This window comes from Sceloporus occidentalis, unplaced genomic scaffold, assembly GCF_023333645.1.
Source record: "Sceloporus occidentalis isolate IW3139 unplaced genomic scaffold, rSceOcc1.0.p SCAF_132, whole genome shotgun sequence".
Lineage (NCBI taxonomy): Eukaryota > Metazoa > Chordata > Lepidosauria > Squamata > Phrynosomatidae > Sceloporus > Sceloporus occidentalis.
In genome coordinates, this window is record NW_028317112.1 from 96,640 (window position 1) to 120,211 (window position 23,572).

At 40.7% G+C, this 23,572-nt stretch overlaps 1 protein-coding gene across 1 annotated transcript; it reads left to right on the plus strand.

Moving 5' to 3' along the window:
* The first annotated feature begins 3,879 nt into the window (after nucleotides 1–3,879).
* Nucleotides 3,880–11,418, plus strand: LOC149281419 (T-cell surface glycoprotein CD3 zeta chain-like). Its single transcript, XM_089499281.1, has 7 exons — nucleotides 3,880–4,128; nucleotides 4,714–4,791; nucleotides 5,513–5,593; nucleotides 8,546–8,581; nucleotides 8,713–8,769; nucleotides 10,456–10,491; nucleotides 11,353–11,418. The coding sequence occupies exons 1-7, from the start codon at nucleotides 3,880–3,882 to the stop codon at nucleotides 11,416–11,418; spliced, it is 603 nt and encodes a 200-aa protein (XP_089355407.1).
* Nucleotides 11,419–23,572: the final 12,154 nt, after the last annotated feature.

Sequence of the window (23,572 nt, forward strand, 5' to 3'; positions counted from 1 at the left end):
GTCACAAATTTCTTACAGAGTGGACAAATTTCATTCATTACGAGACCCCTCTATCTCCACTCTCAAAAAACCCAAAGGCAGTCAAGATGATGGTGAATACGGCTAAACCCAGTGACCTCGGAGAAGCCAAGTCTGTAGCTCAATCTATCAATGCACTGGAGACCCACTTTAAGACAAAAAATACTAGAGTCCCACTCAGGGGGTCATTTGGTTCTGTCCAGAGTCCTCTGACATTCCATGAGCCATGCAAAAGCCACAATTAGTTGCCCAGTTTAACCTCACCATTTGTGGGGCAGTTTGGCTACAATGTTGCTGACCGGATGTTTTGGCTTTTATCACCCGATATAACGTGATGGCTCCCTCCTTTATGAAGCTCACTTGGATTTGATACCTAAAAGTTGTGACTCAAGACGATCACATCACAGACGAGAGCCACAGGAGTGAGCGTTATCGATGACCGGTAGATAAGGCTGAGACTTTAGCATTTTTAGCATTCTGACATTTACACGAGAAGCTACCTGCGACCACTAATTAATAGAGATAAATCTCCCTGACCTTTCAGCTGGCACTCGACTTTTTCCGAGACTCTGTCCAGACCCTTCAGAAAGCCCATGTTTTATTGACATCTAAAACCCAGCCGCATAAAATAAACTACTGGAAACACATTAAATAATGTGTCTCATAACACAAATTCCTGCTTATATTTACAATAGCGTGAAAATGTATCATAATTTTATCAAACATACGACACGTAGACTTTACAGAAACATCTTCATTGAAGGCAAGACAAGGGGCTCGTAGAGCGATCAGGGTTGATTTTTAGAAGGTTGAAGCAGGTGGACAATCAAGCTGCTTTTAAGGGCTACCTGGAAAGGGTCGCAGGCTTAGGGCATTCGTATCTTTCTAGTTAACCCACCTAGAGATTCCCGTGTGTCCCTGAGACAGCATCAGACCGTATTGCCCATGAGGAGCAGGGAGCCTAAGCCTTTGCAACTCTAAGTGATGGTCTCTGAGTTTGACAGAGGCCAGGCCACTAAGTGGAGTCTCCAACCTACTTATTATTAATAAACAATTTTTATGTCGACAATGAAAATGGAAAGTAAATGGACATTTTAGGGATTGGAGGGGTAGTTGTACTAAAATAGGTGCATAGACCACAACCTGGTCACTCAAGAGCCACTCAATGGAAGCCAAAGGGATCGTAATAGTTGGCGAGCCACATGTTAAAGACCCCTGTGTACCCGACAGTCTGTTATCGGTATTGCCGGTGCCTTCATTGTCGGCGACCAACTCTGATCACATCGACATAGAGAAAGCACATGGCGGCACGTGATCGATGATGAGTAGGTTGCGCTTCTTTTTCTACATTTAAACTGTTAAGAAATTGATTAACCAGACGTTACTCGTTAAAGGTCATTATTTGAAGACTTTAAATAATTTGTATCCGCTCCCTAAACTCATGGAACTCGAGAGTCGTTTCCCCTCAATATTCGTTTTACTTATTTGTTTGCCAGACGCATTTCCAAGTATTTTATATATATATCTATATAAAGATATATATATATATATGCCCACCTGCAATTTATTCTGCAAGGGTTAACAACTGAATACACTTGAATAAATAATATATATAATAGGCAGAAAAGAAATAAGATATATGTGTGGTTAACCGACTCGTTCTTACCCCCACCTTACAAGAAAAAGTATTCGGAAGGCTGAGAGGAGACATTTCTTTGTGTGTAAGGAAGCTTTCTTTTGGTAGATGAATGGAACAGCCCCCCATCAGAGGTGGTAGAGGCCAATACAGGCTAATATGAGATAAGCAAGGGCTGGTTAAGATCAGAGTCTTATATCAGGAGTTATGTATAAAAAGTGATTCTAGTTTGAAAAGTGGTTTTATTACCAGGGTAACCAACAAAATGGCCCAATCATCATCATCAGCAGCAGCGTCCCTTTCATCGCATCAGTGATAAGACCATCTTTTAACATCTTCACAAGAGTCACATTTTATACATAAGTCGTTAACGTGTTTATGAGCATACCTGGGAACTCCCTGGAGCTGCTCCTCCGGTTCTCCGGGTCAAGACCTGAATCCCCCGGGTCGCGGGAGCGGGGTCCTGACACGCCCTGCTCCCCGTCCATTTTTCCTTTAAATGGGGGTGTTTTCCGCTGACGGCAGGGGGAACTCCTATTAACGTCAGCAGGACCTCCCACCGACGTCACAGGACCGCTGACGCCTCTAGATTGTAAGCTTGCGAGCAGGGCTCTCTCCACCAATTGTATCGGTTTGTCTTAGTCTGTCAATTCTTGTCTTGTCATATCCCTTGAATTTATGTATTGTATTAAGCGCTGCGTAAACTGTTGGCGCTATATAAATAAAGGATAATAATAATAATAATAAATAGTGGGTAGTCCTGGCCGCGTCCCGCAAGGGAAGTTCCAAGGTTTGTCTATGAGTCTCACTCACATCTGCCCAAAAACTCTAAACCCCCCCCCCCGGAGATTTCAGCCCATGACCCGGAGACCTGGAGAACCATCGCTTCACCCGGAGACTCCGGCAATAACATGGAGAGTTTCCATGTATGGGCTGCTGGCTGGAGTTGCCCCCCGGGGTTGAATGTTGCCAATCATTTACTGCGTACATCCCAACATCTTACATAGGGTAACTTTTTTTTAAAGGCGCCTTTAAGTGTGTTATAAATGGGATCGTATTATATTTAAGGTATTACAATATAATATTTTTATGACATCATCACTGTGTACCAGCATCCTCCACCCCCCATGACATCATCGCTATTGATGCATGTGGTTATCCCTCCCCATGAATTGCTCTTTATAAATAAGACCCGGTGGGGGTGATGTGTAAGAGCAATTCTGGCTTGGAAACAAATGGAATGACCCTGCTGATTGCTCCAATTTAATAGAAAAAAAAATGAAGGAAGGCAGGAAGATGCTCCAAACGCAGGGTTTATTGAAGAACAGAAGGGTATTTTATATATATATATAGTTTTTATATTTATGGCCAATAGTTTTGGATGTGTTTATACTTATTATTATATACCAAACTATCATGAAAATCCCAGAACTTACCTTTAAATAGTTATTTTTAAAACTAAGCTTACTCCGGAATCACTGATTATATCCCCCTCCCCCGGTATTTTTCATTCACAAGTCTCAGTTTCATTAGCGGATAATATTTTTATTTATTATTATTATATATATATTTTTTTTTTATGAAACAGAACCTCCTAGGTTACTTTGTAGCCATTCTTCACTCCGCATTGCTGTAGCTGTGGTGGTTACCACCAATGAACCTGTCTTAAAGGTTTAACAGTTTAATGTCCTAGACAGCCTCACCCGAGAAGAATACAGATTAAGGGAGTGCTTTCATATGCATTCTTTCATTCATTTTAATTACTTACCTAAGGGAGAAGCTGCATTTCCAGAGCTCCTCCATGGTCTGGCGTTTTGTTAGACACCCCACCGCCATGTACACCACGTGTCGGGAGATGTGTTCGGCCGAACTCATCTCCTGCATGGCAAATAGCTGGGGGACAGGCAAAGGGGCAAACGTAGATCTCCAGAATCAACCCAAAATGCATTTGCAAAGGGGGAGGGGCACCATGAAAATTTAAAGGGACTACTCCGGTACCATATGCACTAAAGTGTCCCTTTAAGCATGAGATCGCCGCTTAGTTTGGACATATGGTAAGGTGCTCCAGAATGACCTATTTAATGAACTCTTTTTTTTATTTTTCGGTAGTCCATATACAGGACTTTAAGGTTTTACCCCAATCTCAAGGCGACTGGGAAGATTCTCAGGGTCACACAGTCAGGAGCCGACTCCTTCATATTCTACACTTTGTAGTTTCATTTAGGATGAGAACATTCTTTGTTCTTTCAGATGCCCAAGTGACCGGACTGCTGGATCCTCGGCTCTGCTACATACTAGATGGGTTCCTGTTCTTATACGCAATAATCGTCACGGCGATGTTCTTTAAAGAGAAGGTCAGTCACACAGCAAACCTATTCAAAATCTACCCATTGCTGGATTTTCAGGATGCCTGTGAGCACCAGACACATGTTCTTCATACAGCATTTCTAACGCTCCTTGTAATTATAAAGGATGTGGGTCAGGGTGTTAGAATGTATCAGTGATTTTTATGTATCCAGATTCGTGGAGCTCTGGCCCTGGGCAAACCCATCTCAACACTAGCGATTCCTTACGTTCTGCGCTCCGTCTGATGACGGGTTCTGGAATATTTTGATTTTTTTTTTTTGTTATTAACCCATTATTAGAGGCTTATGGAAGCTCCCTCTAACCAATAGGCAGAGCTTTCAGACATTTATCAAATATAATTATTATTTTTTTTTTTTTATTCATAGCGATGTCTTTAGGATTAGATTCCCCTGATATATATTTGTTTTTAATTCTCTAGAAATATTTAGATCAATAAAAGTTAGGTTTTCATTTTCTAATAATAAAATAATAAAATAATAATGGTTTAGGGTTACCCCCTGCCCCCTCAAAAAACAATGTGTCTTGGAAACTTTTATTACACTGTAAAGTCTTTGATGAAGTATTCTGATATCTGTCAATCAAACATGTGTTTATAGTCGCTGGAACACAGGGGGCTGGCTTGATATTAGCCCCACCCACCCCCAAAACTGCACCCATATAAGGCGATAATAATTTCCACTTGTTTATTTCAGCTGACGAAGCAAGTCCCCGAGACAATGCAGCAGGACAGCAACTATTCTGTAAGTATCACGGAGGTCGGGCGTCTCAACGTAACGTTATCACACATTTTATTACTTTACGCTCTATACTACAGCTTTTACATCTAACAATGATCTAATTTAAGGAGCGGTAGAAATAACAAAGGAATCTTCGCTTTTCCATCTTTCAAGTTCCATTTCTTGATAAAACAGAACCATTCGGTGGTCATCGGTAGACTATATCGTAAACTCCCCATCACTTAGAGTGTAAGCTCTACAGGGCAGGCTCCTCTTCCTAATGTATTCAATCAAAACAGCACTTATTGTACCTCTCTTTGTATTTTTTACAGTAACCTGTAAAAAGCTAAGTAAATAAGAATATACATACATTACTTACCCCGATGTGTACGGCTGGCATCAGGGTTTCTGCCACCCTTCCTGCCAGCTAACCGCATGGTGATGCCCCACTTAGCAGGCAGCCGCCTAATTTGCCAAGAGAAGAATTACTACAGATGGATGTGAAACGGGAAGCAGGGCACAAGGCTTAGAGTTTCCCCTAAATTTTTCCCCTTGGTAGGCAAGAAAAGCGGCCTTGGTCGGGAGGTCCGTCGTACGGACGCTGCTGCAGCACCTGGATGGGGTCAACACTGCATCTCCAAAAAGTTTGCAATTAGGGTGACTTTGGGCTGTCAATGACCAAGAACACAAATGTAACCTCAGCACTACTAGATTATGGGGCTATGGTTAACACATCATTATCCCGGATAAATTCATTATACTCTACTTTTTGTAGGGCATCGACTACCTGAAAAAAGACCAACCCTACGACCATTTGAATAAGAGACGGGACCCAGAGAAGGGAGAGAGGGGTCAGGTACGTCAACAACGCATCGACACCAAAGAGTGGGCCATTTATCTGCTTGGGTGGCAAAAAACCCTAGATACATCAGATTTTAACTGAATTCTGAATAATTCAAACCACAGTTCAATCCAACATAGATTTAGCTTTTCGGCTGGACTTTCTGGGAACGTGGTGCATGACCTCACCATGAATTCAAGATGGCCACCAGATATGGAAGATGCATAAAGGGACGCTCCAGCATCCCATGCTTTACATTCGACTTTGTAACTTTACCTTAATAAGCCTTCTTCAAACCTAAAAGAATAACCACTTTCGTTAAGGAGAAGCTGCAGCTACAGAGCTGCAGCAGAACAACTACTCAATGTCCCAACCTTGCCGGCCAACTCATTGGCTGCTTGAATCAGGAGCTACAAGAGTAGTGGGTACATGAGTCTGTGGTTGTGGATTTGGAAAGCTTGTATGATAGTGACGTGTCGGCATTGGCGGTGCCGTCAGGTGGTTTATGAGGAACATTAAGCAGAATCTAACTCCAGAAACAAGAATCCGTGTCTTATCCCAGTGGTAGGCAACCTTCGGCTCGCCAGGTGTTGTGGACTACATCTCCCATAATGCTCTTACAGTCATAATGCTGGCAAAGCATCAAGGGAGATGTAGTTCAGAACACCTGGAGAGCTGAAGGTTGCCTACCCCTGTCTCATCCCAACCGATACATTGAAAACAGGCACGGGCTTGCCGTCTGCAGCAGATCTGTGGCCAACAGCTAGAAACACTTGGCTACAAGACCAAAGTCACAGCATTGATAAGCCGCTGGCATTAAAGTGATATTCTTTTGCTGATCAAACACTTAAGGGGATGCTCCAGCCATTCTATGCACTCTAATGCATATCAGAGATCCCTTTAACCTGACACGGTGTCCCCTTTTGCAAATGGGTGGGGGATTCTGAGGATTGCAATCAGTTGCGTGAACCATTGGAGCTGCAGCTTCTACCGAAAGGTAGTAAAGTCTTTTTTAAGTACGCGTCCTTTGTTTAAAGGGCTTTCTGGGACCCTGGATTGTCTCTTAACTGTTTAAAAAACCTCTTTCTATAAAGTCTCAGAAACAGAACCCAAGTTTGCAGCCTCCACCCAGCGGCAGAGGTCCGTAGCCTCGGCAATCGCACGTATATCTCTTACACGCCGGCCTGGGAACGCATTTAATTGGCAAGGAATCGCTGCATCTAGATGAAAAAGATTGCGTGGAAAGTGGGTGCGAGAGCCTCAGCCGAACCCCAGGAGAGATCCCTATCTGCGTCTGATTCCATGCGATATGAACATGCAGCTTCTCGCCCTGTGATGTCTCTCGCCCGCATCTCACCGCGGCACAGAGAGTATACCGACAGCGGAACATCACAAAAAAAACCCATCAACAACAAACAGGTACTCCGGGCTTTGAAGCGCAGAGGCTCGGCGATGACTTGTATCCCGATGCAGATCGCGGAAGCTCAAAGCCACCCGCTATCTGCACATTAACCGCTTGGCCACCGAGCAGAGGAGATGGAGATAAAACACCGGTCCTGGAAGCCGTTCCTACGGGATTTACTGGAAAAAAAATAATCTTCACGGAACCACAATAATTAGAGACGTCTAGAACAGATCTGAAAGGTCGGGCGAAGGATTTACAAACAAAGGGACAGTTTAATGTCACTGACAGCCCCACTAAAGAAAAACGTTTATTAAAGTACTTTAATAATCATTCTTCCAAAATAAAAAACACCTGAGGTAGAAGCTTCAGCCCTCCTCCTCGGTGGTCCGACAATTTAGCCAGTAAAGTAGCCAATCAGCGGCAAGAAAGCCTTCTATTGAAATCAATGAGAGCGGTTTCTAAGCATCCGCACAGCCCCCGGTACTGGAACCAAATGGCAAGAAGTACAAACACATCTCATGGACGGAAAATAGCAGGGGGGGGTGGGGAAAGGGGCAAATGTAAATAGGGGATTCTGCAGAATGACCCCACGCGTATGCAAGGGGGATTCCACGAAACCTTAAAGGGACCAAATCCATTAACGTGTTTATCCATGCGCTTTATCTAACAAGCTCATATAGGTGGGATGGTCAGGTGGCAACATACTTTTAGTCATTTAGTGTAAGTATGTGTGTGTGTCTGTGTGTTAATGAGTGTGTGGGTGTGTGTGTATGTATGTGTGTGTATGTATGTGTGTGTATGTATGTATGTATGTGTGTGTATATGTGTATGTATGTATGTGTATATGTGTATGTATGTGTATATGTGTATGTATGTATGTGTGTGTGTGTGTGTGTGTGTGTATGTGTATGTATGTATGTATGTATGTATGTGTGTGTGTGTGTGTGTGTGTGTATGTATGTATGTGTGTATGTATGTATGTATGTATGTGTGTGTATGTGTATATGTATGTGTATATGTGTGTGTGTATGTGTGTATGTATGTGTGTGTGCGTGTGTGTGTGTGTATATATGTATGAAATGCAATTCCATAGAAGTGTAAGAAAGGAAAGAATTATCAGGAACATTCCATTAGCTGCTATGGCGACTGCCTCCTTCCTGTTCTACGCGGCTGTGATTATATATGAGACGGCCAATCGGTGCTTCTGCTGTTACGGTTGCCACACCTGCCAAAAGTCTGCTATTGGGCCATTTGGTGAACACATTTGATGAGTATCTACATAGAACCTTCACGATGGGCCATGAAAGGGTTAAGAGTCTCGGTGTTCGTTCATTTAGAAAATTCCCAGATGTGCCAACGGAAGGAGGACAGAAAGCAGGGGGTGCAAATGCCGCCTACAGTTACTCTTCCTCCCGATCAGCACGGCACGTCCGGGGCATTACAAAAAAAATTATTACAAATCAAAATCTACATTTTCACATGAAAAAAAAATGATTAATAATCCTCGTGTTTGCATAATTATTGCAGATGATAAAAGTGACTTTGCCTTTTCTTTCCCGCAGCTCAACCGCAAAGTGCAGGAGAATTCTGTCTATACGGTAAGTGCCAACATTATAGGAATTCAGGACCCCCGACGGCTTTCGCCCGATCTGTCAAACGACAGCGTCCAGAAAAACCGAAATATGTTCATTATTACAAATTATGAGTTAAAAAATATGTTTTCTTTCAGGGTCTTCAACGTGATAAGTTGAGCGAGCCGTACAGCGGTATTCACATCAAACCAGAGGTGACTTTATGATTCAATGATTTTTAAAGTTGTTTTTACTTCTAAAAAGCCTAATTTACTCGTTCATTCGGATCGGTACGAATTTTAATTTTAGTTATTTTTGTTGAAATGGTTAATTGGTAGCAATCGCAAAAAAAAAAAAAAAAAAAGTAAAAGCTGGAGAGTTATCCGCTGGCCAGCCCTTATAGTTGGCACCCGGTACACTTTTACATTTAATTCAGTATCATAAATTTAGCGGAAAATACAGAAAGGGAAGCAAACCGTAAAAAAAAGCACACATCCAGATTCTGGGGTTCTTCTGAAAGACCAACACAGCGCATGTCTAGCAAATACTATTTAAAATCTGAGGCATACATATTGGGGGTTCCGTCACTCTATACGGTCATATATTGTACAGCCCAACACTACCCCCAAAGTACAGCCATGTTGGGGCTAGATAGTTATTCAAAGTTATGTTATAACAGCCCACGAATACATCATAAACAACTGTGGCGACCTCAAAAGCCCCCCAAAAATGGAAAGAAAAATCGTGGGGGGGGGTTTAAGCCAGCAGAGACAGGAAGTGGGTGCAGCATGGGTAAAGCCACACCCACTTTTCTCCAAAAAAGGAAAAAGGCCCATGAAACCACACCCACTTTTCTGCCGTGGGACTCCAGAAAAAGTTTCACTGCACAATGAGAGGACGACATGGTTACATTCTTACAATTAACCCTTTATTTAATGAGGCAATTGCCTGCTGGGAGACTGTGAAGACGTTCGCTCATCAAAGGGAGGGCTCACGGCTGCCCTTGTCGTTCTTGGCTACTCCTGCATAAACGTCGCGCAGAACCGTAGGACACAGCCTGAAAATCTTCCGATGGGACCCAGGGGGTTTGTGTATTTATTCTGATAAAGTCTGATCGTTCGCCTGTATAAAAAGGTAGACGTAGAGAAAATCCAAGCGTTTTTTATGTCTCGGTGACACAGAGACCGAACTCGAAGACTTTTATTGCAATATACAACTATCAAGGGACGTTCAGTCTGAAATAATAAAAAAGAGAGTGTCAAGTGAAAAAATAATAATAGCGTTTTTTTTCTCTTCTCAAACCCCAATCGGGAATTCAGGCGGAGAGAAAAAAAACTGAACGGAGAGCGCATTCGAAAATCAAACTGTGCAGAGATACCCGTCACCCAAAAAATGCCATCCTAACATATTCTCGCCAGTCACAATAAATCCCCGATAATTACCGGCATTGACGTGAAATACATTTTTAGCAGACTTGTTGATAATGAAATAAAAATATCTATTTTTTTTTTAGGTATGTTAAAGGAATTATTTAAAAAAATTATAAAATTATAATTTACTAAAAGTATAAAAGTAAAAAACTGCAATGTTTTTGTGAACTACAATTGGAGACAAAGGGTAATACGGGAGATAAAAAAATTAGAATAAATAATATTAAGAAACTAAAACAAAGGAAAACCGTATTAAAAGGTGTAAGCGTGAATCTGTGGTGAATATGGCTGCCATGTGTATATAAATGGGCATATTAGTAAGACAAGTGCATTATAGACCTTATACCATTATTATTATTATTATTACTATTTATTGATTTATAAAGGATCATTATATTCCGAAGCGCTTTTTCTACATATTATTAGGGCTACGCAAAATAACGTTTTATTACTTTTTTCTCCCAGCAGCAGAGGAGGAAGGGGAAAGGAAACGATGCCGTGTATCAGGTAATGCGTCACAAATGTCTCGAATATTGGTTGGTCTGGGAATTAACAAATATTTTTAAGAAATGAATGCAAAGTTACCTTTTTGAGAAATTAATGCAAATGTAGCTTTTTTTATATACTTTTTGGAACATATTCTTTGATTTTTTTTAAATTTAATTTATTTGAAATAATTTTTTTTACATGTTTTCCAAATTAATTAAATGTTTCTTAATACTTTTAATTGCTTTAAAATGTCTAATTTTTCTTTTCATTTTTAAAATCCTTTTAAGATATTTTAAAATAGTATTAAAATTTCTTAAATTTTTTATTCCATTTGTTTTTTAAACGCCTGCCAATTATTTGCCCCCCACCTACAAAAAAAAATAAAAAATGTTTTGTCTCGGTTTATGGCAAAGCTTTATCAGGCTGCTCATAGTCGTTATTAAGTTATATTATTTTATATAAATTATAATTATATTATATGAATGAAGCAGCAGGAGGACATTTAGATCGTTGAATTTGGGTATCTCTCTACTGGAGACCGGTCTAGTTTAAAAGGGATGGAGGTAGTGAAGTAGAAGTTGATTATGTTTCCGGGTTTTAACCACAAATTTAAAATAAATTACAGGGGGGGTAAAAAAACAAAAAAAAAACGCAGTGACCCTATCTGCTCCGAAATACCCAATTCATGTAGCGAGAATGTGAAATTAGACGGGTCCCATAATGCGTCTCATTGTTCTCTTTCTTATGATTCTATTTCTTTAACGGACAAGCATGTGACCCCAAAACATAATCAGTATTATTGGACCATCAGGAGATTTATATTAAAACACAAGACTGAATACATTGTGTGTCCAATTCATATACGATCTCGCGTTCCAGGGACTGAGTTCGGCCACGAGGGACACGTACGATGCTCTGCAGATGCAGACTCTCCACCCTCGTTAAGAAAACGAGAGCTCGTGAACGATACATTTCGAGAGGGGACTCTACACGGAAACACCTGGAAAGGAATTGGACGCGCTGTGTGTTCTCATCGTTACATTGAGGGTGTCTTTTTATCTCTGTTGTTTAATAAATGATAACGGCTTTGGTTTAATTAGCATCTGAAGCTGAAGATGGACAGTTGTTAACGGCTTTGATCTCTATGCAGTGCAATGCAGGTTACAAAAAAAAAAAAAAGATATTTACGCGCTTCTGATACATCGTTAGAGCTTTCGTTATGGTTTTATTCCCCCCCCCACACACACATTTTAAAGGTGAAGTTCCAGCACTTACTTATTGATGACATCGCGGTAGACGCTGTGAATTAACCAGAAACAATTTTTTTTTTTGTAAAAAAATAACAACTTGAATGAATTCTTCCTGCTGATTAGAGCCTTCCATTGGTTGCTATGGTGATAAAGCTAATTTTCAAACTTAGCACCAGAATCACTTTTTATGAGCAACCTCATTGAGTTCTTTCCTTTTCCGTTGAGGGAGAAGCAAGGCGTCTGGACGAAAAGCGTTTATTCACTAAAGATGGCACTAGAGATGGCAGGACAGTTGTGGTTTCAACTCCCTCCCTTCACTATTCATGATGAAGGGTCAGCACTAGCAGGTTTCTCCAGCGTGAAGGGCTGAGCTGACCTGTACAATGTATAATGTATAATCATACCATGGACCTTTCTAAATGAGAGGACCCCAGAAATCTTGGCCCACCGTCAAGATTCTATGTAGTGACTCTCCAAATGTGTTACCCAAATGTCTATAAATCCCCGTTCTCATGGAAACCTTTACTTTTTTTTTTTTTTTTAAGATACACTAGAGTCACCTGTGTTCAAGCAGAGACATCAAGCGTAAAATACTGGTAGCAAAAGCACCAATTGGGAGTCTTATTGATGAATAGAAAGGAGTCGGCTCCAGACTGTGTGACCCCGAGAATCTGCCCCTTCACCCTGAGATTGGGGCAAAAACCCTAAAAGTTCCAGGTACGGGTACAATGGATGAGCAGACTGGAGAGACCTCACCGATTTAACTATACATTATACAGGGCCAGAGAAGGTCTTTCTGTGGCAAAAGCGACCCGGGGAAGTCAGAGTCCTGCAAACTCTCTTTTTAGTGAATAAATCCCAGATACGTTCACACGCAAAGCTCAAAGCCCTGGCAGGCTTTACAACCAAAGGGAACGCTGTGGGGTCTCCATTCATTTCCTTGCCGCTCCGAAACCACTATTTTTACTTTAAGACCTGATTTACGGGGTCTATAACATTTACACGGAACTTCCCCTTTAACCCGTTCAGATCTGCTTTCCTTCCGTTGCTCCTCATAATGTACAGGGCGGTTTTGGTTCGTTAGCGCTTTTTTTTTTTTTTTTTTTTTTTTTTAATTAAGAATTTATACTCTTTATATGTGTTCGTTAGAACGGTGTGCTGATATAGAACAAGACGATTATGGTTTCCTGGTAGACGCCATATTAACATTTGCAGATTTAGGACAATATGTCACTTAGGTTTCAGTAAAATTTGCATTATTTGTTGATTATTTAACGCAGTTATATAGAATCAATGGTAACGGGCAAATTTCCTACTACCTGTAAGATTGTAAATAAATGTGCTCGATACCAATAACCCCCGAAGGTGTATACATACATATACAGAAGAGGTCGATAAACCATATTTTTGGATAAGTGAACGATTTAAATGCACATCATTTTTGAGAGTGACCTTAATGGAGGCCTCTAATTCCCAGAAAACAGATTAAACTATATGTGCTTTAATTACCCTAAAGGGTATTTATTGATGTCATTGTAAAAATCCCTCTGAGTATCCAATGTTGTTTTGTAGCTCCCCTTTAATAAATGTATTCGCTTGTAACTGTGTTGTAACTTTGTAGTCTTTTTTTCTCTTTCTTTAAGCTGTATTAAAATTACTGATTTGTCTATCTTGAAAATACGACACATATGAAAGTATCTATCTAGCGGTCCCAGGTAAAGGTCAGTTTGTGTGATCGCTCACTGAGCAGAAATCCTGATTACCGGAAACTGCATTTAATTTATATTGGGCGTGTGAAAAAGAAAGTACACCCTCTTTGAATTCCATGGTTTTACATATCAGGACATAATAAAAAAATCATCTGTTCCTCAGCATGTCTACAAATTAGGTAAATACAACCTCAGATGAACAACACATGGCATATTACACTGTGTCATGATTTATTCAACAAAATAAAGCCAGAATTGAGAAGCCATGTGTGAAAAACAATGTACACCCTTACTGCTTCCATTGGAATTAAGACAGGTGCTGGGAATCAAATGCCTTTGATTAACTGATCATCAGCAAATGTGATCACCTCTATAAAAGCCAAAGCTTTTAGCAGGTTGCTGGTCTGGAGCATTCAGGTGTGTGGTAACACAATACCAAGAAGGAAAAGACATCAGCAATGGTCATAGAGAAGCAATTGTTGCTGCCTTTCAACCTGGGAAGGGTTATAAGGCCATTGCTAAACAATTTTGAGTCCATCATTCTACAGTGAGAAAGATTAATCAGAAGTGGAAAACATTCAAGCCAGTTTTCAATCTTCCCAGGAGCAGATGTCCCAGCAAATTCACTCCAAGGTCACATTGTGTAATGTTCAGAGAAGTTGCAAAAAACCCAAGACTTACATCTCAAACTCTACAGGCCTCAGTCAGCATGTTAAATGTTAAACTTCTCGACAGTACAATTAGAAAAAAAAACTGAACAAGTATGGTTTGTTTGGAAGGGTTGCCAGGAGAAAGCCGCTTCTCTCTCAAAAGAACATGGCAGCATGGCTTATATTGACTCCTTTTACTCCTCTCTATACCAAAGTATTCGAGAGTCAAATCTGAGGCCATCTGTCCGACAGCTAAAGCTTGGCCGAAATTGAGTTGTGCAACAGGACAACGATCCCGAGCAAACCAGCAAATATACAACAGAATGGCCCAAAAAGAAAATACTCAAGGTGTCGCAATGGCTCAAAGTCCAGATCTCACCTAATTGAAATGCTGTGGTGGGACCTAAAGACAGCTGTGCATAAACAGATGCCCACTAACCTCAATTAACCCAAGTAATGTTGTAAAAAATTCCTCCACAACAATGTGAGACAAATCACTTGACGTTATTGCTGCTAAAAGTGGTTCTACGAGCTATTGAATCTGAAAGTATACTTAGTTTTTCACACATGGCTTCTCCATTTTGGCTTTATTTTTGTTGAAAAATGATGACACTGTAATACGTCATGTGTTGTATTTACCTAATTTTTAGACCTGCTAAGGAACAGACAGGATTAGTTATACAGGCCGGAGAGTATATAATATATAATACGAGGGATATAACAGGTTATAAGGACAGGGATTAGTTATGCAGGCTGGAGAGTATATAATATATGAGGGATATACAATGTTATAAAGACGAGATGAGTTATACGGGTCGGAAAGTATATAATATGAGGAATATACAGGGATATAATGGGTTATAAGGACGGGATTAGTTATACGGCCGGAGAGTATATAATATATAATATGAGGAATATACAGAGATATATAACGGGTTATAAGGATGGGATTAGTTATACAGGATGGAGAGTATATAATGTAATATGAGGAATATACAGGGATATAACGGGTTATAAGGACGGGATTAGTTATACGGCCGGAGAGTATATAATATATAATACGAGGAATATACAGGGATATAACGGGTTATAAGGACAGCATTTTTTCCCCTATATAATCTTATTTGGTCTCATCTGGAGGAGAGAAATAAAAGCAGACGGCATACAATGTTAAAACACTTGAAAAATGGTTTAATGATGTTTACAACAGAAATGAACTGTACAGTTACAGTAAGTTTAATATATATAAAAAAATTACAGCAGACAAATGCATCTACACAAAATCTACCATTTATCCTGATTCACTGTAGTCTACATAATCTTCCAAAGTTCATGAGCACTCGAAGGTGTCCCATTACGGGAAATGCTAGGATGCTTTTAAAGAGACGTCACCCAGTTTCTCCAACGTCGAGTGTACAAATAGTGTTGCAGTAAAAAGGCTGTGTTTGAGCTCAACGGAGAGTAACGAAAATGAGTAATTTCTTTTTTTTTGTAGTTTGACCTTAAATGCATTTGCACAGGTTATAAATTCACACCTTGGTTTTCTGGGTGCGACATCACCTCCGATCACTTAATTTTAAAATTTAAGGTGCAAAAAACAAAAGAATATAAGGACCGCACTGAGATAGTTTGGTTTTGGGTTGTATCAACAGCAATTTAAGTCGTAGGAATGTTCGTGATCGATACTTATTAAAGTTCCATAGCACAATTATTATGGCTACATTGTACCCTGGGTTTACAACCCTATACCTTTTGTCAACATGAAGAGAAACAAGGGCAGAGGTTTCTTTAAATGTAAATCCCCCCCCCCACCGAGACAGAAACTGCAGTCAGTGAAAACGTGAGAAGTCGATATTCAGACAGCATTTTCATTATTGAATATTATGTACACACTTTATTTCCTTTTTTCCCCCCATATTTTTTTTTTTTTTTTTTAATATGAACATCTAGGCAGTGAAAACTGTTATGTTAATACATACACAGACACACCCAAAACATACAAAAATACTATATTTTGAAACTACTAAGAGTAAGACAGGTCAGTTAATCTCCATGCTATGACTTAAGAGCATTACACGAACGAACAAGAATATCAACAATTTTTTTTTATTATTATTTATTTTCTTTTTTTTTTATTTATTTTTTTTTCATATCCCAGAAATATACCAAAATATACATCTAAGCTTTGGAATTACTGAGGTTAGACTAATGCAAGTGCTGGGTTATAGTACTCAATACACAAGTCTAAGGTTCTGCAGGAAAGAAATTATCTTTGGTATCTGCATCAGGCTATTATTTATTATTATTATTATTAACATTAGGATTTTGCTTTGGGATAGAGCTTGTACGACCCTACAACCAGACACCCCATCATCAACTGAGAATAAAAAGATCCATTGTAAAAAGTTCCTTCATTTTGCAATCAACCCGCCCCTCCCCCGACCCCATGAAAAGTTTAAAAAGTCACAGGCATCTTCCTAGCCTAGCACAAAAAAGTTGAAAAATACAATGCATAGTTGCACTTGGCGCTGAGAAGAACGTAATAGATAAAAAAGGTGGGATAGGTTCGAAACTAAAATAAATCGCACACAGACAACAATTGCACCTCAGCGTGTATTAATCAACACTAGCCAGCTCACTAGGGGTTTCTCGCAATAGAGGGGAGGGCCTTCGAAATGCATTGCTATTTGGTTAGCCAAAGGTCCCCCCCACTCCGGAAAACCCGTTGGAGGAGCCAATAATGCCCCAGCGTCTTCAGCACGACTCGGTGGAAAAAGAATGCCTTGGCACACACGCATTCTTCATGCCGGGGGGGGCCAAGTATCTGAAGAATAGCCTAGAAAATAGTTCTAGGTCTCTCTATTATATTTCAAACCGAGCACCCCATCTGCAACAGGCTGAAGACGCCCCCTCTCGCTCCAACAGTGTTTTGATTTTTTTGGTTTTTTGTTTGCTTTGAGTTTATACAATCATAGAGAAATCTTTGGTTTTGGCTGGAAAATTGAAAAAGAAAAGTAACAAAAACACAACAGAAAAACCCCCAAAAAACTAACAGTCCCAAGTTTTTATGGCAGCAGAACGGTGACCCGGCAAAGAGATGCCTAAGAGCTGGGGGGGGGCATTTGCTACATTCCAAGAAAATGTAAGATGTAATACGAGATTGTCCATCAACTAACTGCATTTTTTGGTCAATACTCGGTAATAATAGCACTGCAGAAAAAGACAAAACAAGAATGGCAGCTTTTGCTGCCAAGACCCACCCTTAAACTGCTGGACGGCAGGACACGGAACCTGTAAGCCCACCGCGGTAAGACATCAAACATTTTTCAGCCAGCTCATGGTTGTACCTGCACGCTACAGAAGTGGCATCATCACTTAGCCAGACTGTAGAAAAAAAAAAAGCAGATGAAGTGCTTTCCGATTAACGTGACCACCGTCAGTAGGGAAAAAAACCCGTAAAAGATTATAATGTGCCTTAAGTGTGAATAATGGAAGATGTCGAGAAGCTTTGGGATAGTTTAAGGGGTCAGGGCCCAAATGCCGGTCACTCGACCAACCTCGCTCATGTCAGAGTTGACAACTATGTTGGGTTCTTGGAAAAGGTGTTAGAAGGAGGTATACAACATCCTTGGTACCTGTGATGGAGTGACCCCACCGCTACGTAACTAGGTTTCGAAATAAACGGAAGGGGGGGGGGGAGGAAAACCAATAAGTATGGTGTTTGCCACCATGAAAAACTGTTGAGATGATGTGAAGGGGGATCTAGAGCTGTAATGGAAAGCAAACTTGGAATATGTATGCAAGATCACAAAATGAGCTCAACAGATGATGGCCGACAACTCCTAGGGGCGTAGGCTGTGCCCGTGGGCATGGGAGATGAGGTTAATAATCCTTTTTGGAAATCCCACAAGCCGGCTTGTCCTTGTCCTCCAAGTATTAACGTCTTGGAAACGTCATCGAGCGTCTCTCCCCTAACGCCTACATGCACACCCGCTGAGATACTCAAGTCCTGCAAAGTGAACTAACACAACACGCGTCATGTCACGTGACATCTATAACAAAATCAAACCCAAGAGATCTCCCCGACCAAACACTGCCGGTAAGAACGTTCCTCGCTTTCTTGGGCATTGCCTTTCCCTTCCCACCAGGTTTGTCGCAGGCATAAAGGTCACTAACAAGATGCCGCCCCCCCATTCCAAGAGGGTATCACCACAAATGTGTTTTTTGGTTTTTTTCTGGAAAAAGCAAAAAAAAAATCTGTTGGGATTCTTACTAAAAATGTAAATTCTAGTAATGCAGCAAAATATAAATTCCATCTCAAAAGTAGCCCTATTGTAACATTTTGGTCTTGAGCAATTATATTTTCCAAGAGCTACAGACACCACTACAAAGGGAAACACGCACACGTTCTGCAAGTTAACAGAAATTTAAAGGAACAAAACAAAAAAAAACACAAGTCTACTACAAACATTAATTACACAATCTTTGGAAATGCATTTCCTGAAGGACATACGGAGGCCAAAACCTTAAGTGCCTTCCTTCCACGGCCCACTGAGATTTTCAGTGTATCGACACAAACCTTCACTAGCCATTTAGTACTCAACAACCCGCGGCATTTTTTACAATTTTTTTTTTTTTTTAAAGCGCCTCTCAGACCTTAAATATTCAGAACTGGCCGGATTAAAAAAAAAAAAAAAAAAAAAAAAAAAGTCAGGCTCTGTCTATTAAACCGTTCAATAGTGGGTAAGGAGGCCACATTCAGAGCCTCTCTTTGCTCGTTAAACCTTCAGTAATCGTTAGGAGCGATACATACATACATATCTATTATATATATATATATTCATATATATAAAAACACTAAACAAACATCAGTCCATAAAACAAAGAAAGCTATCTGGGTCTCACAGTATTGGAGTAGGTGGCGGGATAAACGATCGGGTGCAAAGAAACGCACGGGACAGATTTCCCTTTCCGTTTTGGTTTTCACATTATGTTTTTGCTTTGCTTTTTGGTTATTTTGTTTCTTTTTGGTAATGGCATGCGTAGTAGCGATATTATTAAAATAATAATAAAAATAAAAAAAAAATTACCACAGCGGGGGCTAAACATAAGGAACATGTTTCCTTTCGGCTCTCACTGGTTCGGGGAACACGTCGCCAGTTGTGCCCCCTCTTCCTAACGCCAAAAAAAGGGGCTTTTGATAAATACATTTTAAATTCATAGGACAGGTGAACTCACAAGGAAAGAGTGGGGGAGGGGGGGTACGCCGCAAAGCTATGGTCTCCTAGTGAATAGTGAACTCATTCAATTCCTAAATAAAAACCAGAAGGACTTTAAGCCGGATAAAGTGTATTTCTGGAGTGAGTCTATGAAGGCTTTGGCAATTAAAAACAAAAAAATCTATACAAAATACATCATTCTTTATAACAAGTCTGTTCTTCACTCCCTCCGCCCCAAATATAATAGTCTATGTAACCATGATGCACAACAAACACAAAATAAAATGTACATACAGCATGATTAGGTTAAGTAATGTCTTCAAACCTAAACCTCTACAAACAATATTTTCTCAGGGTTTAATAAAGTTATTTTTTCCAGAATATCGGAGCGCGTCTATGTTAAAGCCTAGATAAACCGAGGTATTTTTTTTTTATTATTATTTTGTTTTAAATCAGGTGCCCAGAAACCATTCCGGGCAACTCGAAAATCTAAAAGTCCTACTGAGCTGCCACATAGTTACGTAGAAACGAAGGAGATGATATTTTTAAAGCTATTGGGTCAAGCAAAGTCTGGGAGAACAATGCTTCGTGATCCCCACCCGGCACAAGGCGGACATTGGTAAGGTTTTACCCGATACGGATATGCCAAGCAACAAAAAAAACAAAAAATAAAAAAAAAGAGAAAAAGAGAGAAAAAAAAAGAGAAAGAGAAAAAAGAGAAAATGAAAAAAGAAAACGAGAAAAAAAAAAAAAGCACAGAGATGATTTTGCGAACTGGGAAAATATCACGTTTTTTCATACATAGAATTGGCTTTTCATCCAGAATCCTACAGTCTATAGCGATCTTGAACCGTTATCCTTTATTACTTTCCCCATAAAACAGGACAGGTTTCTATTGGAAATGCCCTATAAAATGTTATTTTCGCACGGAAACAATCAAAGTATTCCAGAGGTTTGCCTCATTGGCAAAATAAAATGTGAATTTTTCTAAAGGCATAAAAATGTAATCCGAATAAACACATGAGAGGCGGAGAATCCGTCCAGGCGTTTCAGGCCGGTTACGAAAACCAAAACAATAACCGGAAGCAATATTTTGAAGACATGTTGATTCTTGCAAACTTTTCCTCGCTTGTAGTTTTCCCGGGAATATGAAACGGAATAAAACGACAGCTCTGCTTTAGAGGCTAAATGAACGAGCGATGATCCAAATGAAACCGGCTCTTCAGAAATAAAAACATTATCTGGGGGGTTTAGTGAAGATTATGGTCTACCGAGAAGCCAAACTCTGCTTGGGCACGAAGCTATTCCAGGAAGGATTTCAGGCTGTGGGGCAAATGACCAACAGGAATTGGGAGTTCAAAAAGAAGTCTTGCTAGAATTCAAAAGTGAATCATATTGGCAAAACTACCCCAAAAGGCAGTGGAGAAGAGGCTAACGGCTCAGCAGGGGTGGCTGTTTTTTGGTTCAGTGATAATTACCACTATGGTAAGCGGCATGCAGGCGGTGGGACGAGTTGCTGTTTTGTTCTGTTTGGGCTGTTCTTGAAAGCCCAACTCCATGTCAGCTTCAATGAGTGAGAAATTAGTCTAATTACCCAGTTAATTATATCACCCGCGTTTAATAAATGGAACTCCTAACTCAATACATGGAAGAGATTCTCTCATATGAAGCTTATCGGGTTCAAAAGGGGAGCAACGCTGTGTATCGGGTCATTATGAATATTTTAAAGAGGGTAACGGGACCCACACTGGCGGAATTTAATTCTTAGAGGTGAACGGCAGAAAAGCTGACCGCAGCATTCGGATTTAAGCAAATGAAGCCATTTTTACATCCCGATGGTTCATCTAAAAGCAGTTTTGGGTGACGTGGCTTGAAATGGTTGTGAATGGCAGCGGAACACCAAGTAGGTCTATTCTATTCATTTTCCCAGGAAAAACACCAAAAAAATATAAAGAAACGAGCAACAGAAATGAAAGAAATGGCATTTCCCAAATAACGAAACTACAGCCACTTTCAGGGGTTGGTGCATCAGGCGCCGCCACCGAGGACACGTACCGGACACACGAACCGGCAGGATTCCCCCCCCGATTCCAAAGCAAGCGACGCAGCACGTTCGCCCTCGGCAATCGCCTGCCTACACACCTCCCGAGCCAACCGGCGCGACCAACGACCATAAACCAAAACCCCCAAAAGAACGCCTACCACGAACGCCTACCACTTAATTCACGCGGTGAGGATGACGGGGTGGGGAAGAGGGTAAAGGGCTGGCTGACTTCAGTATCAGAGTGACTTCTTCATCCAAATATTTACAAGAGCGGATCAAGTTTACAACTCACTTTTAACATAAATCACTGGGAAAAAAAGAGGAAAAAAAAGAAACATCCCCAAAACAAGCAGCAATGTTTATATAAAATTAACACCCCCCCCACCAAAAACAACAAAAAAAACTCATTAATGAAAGAAATTGTCAGTAGCATCTATGTCGTCACACACTGCGCCTGAACTGCACTTACACAAACTAGTCCATTAGTACAGCAGCTGCTAGGAATTGACTTTGGTTCAAGCTTGTTTAACCGTCCTCCGCGCCGGAGACGAGCAGGCGACCGTACGCACTGAACGCCCTACTCCGGCAGCGAAGGGGTTTAAAAAAGAACATTTAACAAAAAAAAAAAAGAAAATCAAAGTATAAAAAAAAAAAACATCACAAAAATCCAACAATACATATACAAACACGGTAGAATGACACGGTTAGTATACCGTTTGCAGTTCACGACTCTAGATCGGTTAGAGATGGAAAGGATACGTATTACGAGCAGGCATAGAGGCCAGTAATGGACGAGCCCGGGATACGTGGGGGCCGGTCGGGACGCTCCTACGTCGGATTAGCAGAAACGAAGTCCAACGCGGCCTCCAGGAACCATCCCGGCCGGGAGATGTAGTGTGAACCGCAACGCAGTGATCCAGTCTGTGTTATCATTCTCTTGGATTTTTTTGGTTTCATATATACGATATCGGTACGTTAAAGGTAGAAAAAAAAAAAATATACAATGCAGACCACGTTCCGTCCTTAAACACACTTATAAATAGCCAGACGCGGCCCCTTGGGCACGGCGACAGAGAACTGAAACCGTATGATGTGTGCAAAATGGCCAACGCTTTAAGAGGACACGTTTACTGACCCAATATACAATTATATATATATATTTGTAACGGGGGGGGGGTGAATTGATTATAGACACATATTGAGAGCTCCCCACTGAAACAATAACGGGGTAGCCACCGATCGGTTAGGGTGAGTGAGCGGTTAACATTGCGTCTCACACAGAACTGGCAACTTTGTACACATCATCTAAAGCGAGGTTTCAGTCCTCAGAACTGAAGGACCGCCGACAAGTCAGGTATCGCCGAGAGATCGTTAGGCTGTCCTCAAGCACGTAGGAATCCGAACCGACTTGGATCGACTCCGCAGGGTTGGCAGAAGACACCAGGCGTAGTAGGCTTGGGCAACTGTGGACCTTCAGCAGTGGCTTGACTACGTCGTCGACGGGTTGTACTCCGCAGGCAGCTGGGTGGGTTCCTCCGACTTGGCCAGGCTGGTCTTGGCGCTCTGGACTTCAGGAGAAGATAGACAAGCCACCCCCCTTATTCATTACAAACGGGGGCCGCAAGGAACTCGTTTACCTGGAACCGGTAAGAAAAACTCATCTGGCAGAGGAAATAAAGGGGAAAAAAATAAAACCAGCAATACAGGCCTGCCTAAATTGTACCAGTTAAGAAAAGGAACCCCAACATTTTGATATGACTATAAACACCTTGCATGACATAAAAAGGTCTGTACAACAGACCGATACAAAATGATAATTAAAAAAAAAAATAAAAATAAAAAAAAGTATTCAGAGCAAACCAAATTTCCTCTTACTATATCGGATTTTGTTTTTGATAACCAAGCTTTATCGTGTCCATGTGACTGCTGGAAATAAGTAGTCCTTCCACTTTTTTGTATTTTTTATCCTTTTGTATTTTTTTGAAATTTTTTTTTTTTTTTCTTCGTCTTTTTCCTTTTTTACATTTTTGGTTAGAAAGTTCTCTGATCAGCGGTCATCCCCGAAAAGAGATTGTTTGTTATAAAATTAGGCAAAACGTTCTTCGGTTATTTGTTCTCGTTTCGGATCCTCTATTGAATCTCCTCTTTTTCATTTGCTTAGGAGGCAGCCGGACCTCAGGGCCGATCTACGCTAGATGGTGGCTGCGATCGGTCCCCTAGGAGCCCG

Excerpts from the sequence above, each read along its gene's own strand:
- LOC149281419 (XM_089499281.1), top strand. The coding sequence starts at position 3,880 with ATGAGAACATTCTTTGTTCTTTCAGATGCCCAAGTGACCGGACTGCTG. Across the intron at positions 4,129-4,713 it reads TCCTTGTAATTATAAAGGAT|CTGACGAAGCAAGTCCCCGA; the intron begins GTGGGTCAGGGT and ends TGTTTATTTCAG. Across the intron at positions 8,582-8,712 it reads AGGAGAATTCTGTCTATACG|GGTCTTCAACGTGATAAGTT; the intron begins GTAAGTGCCAAC and ends GTTTTCTTTCAG.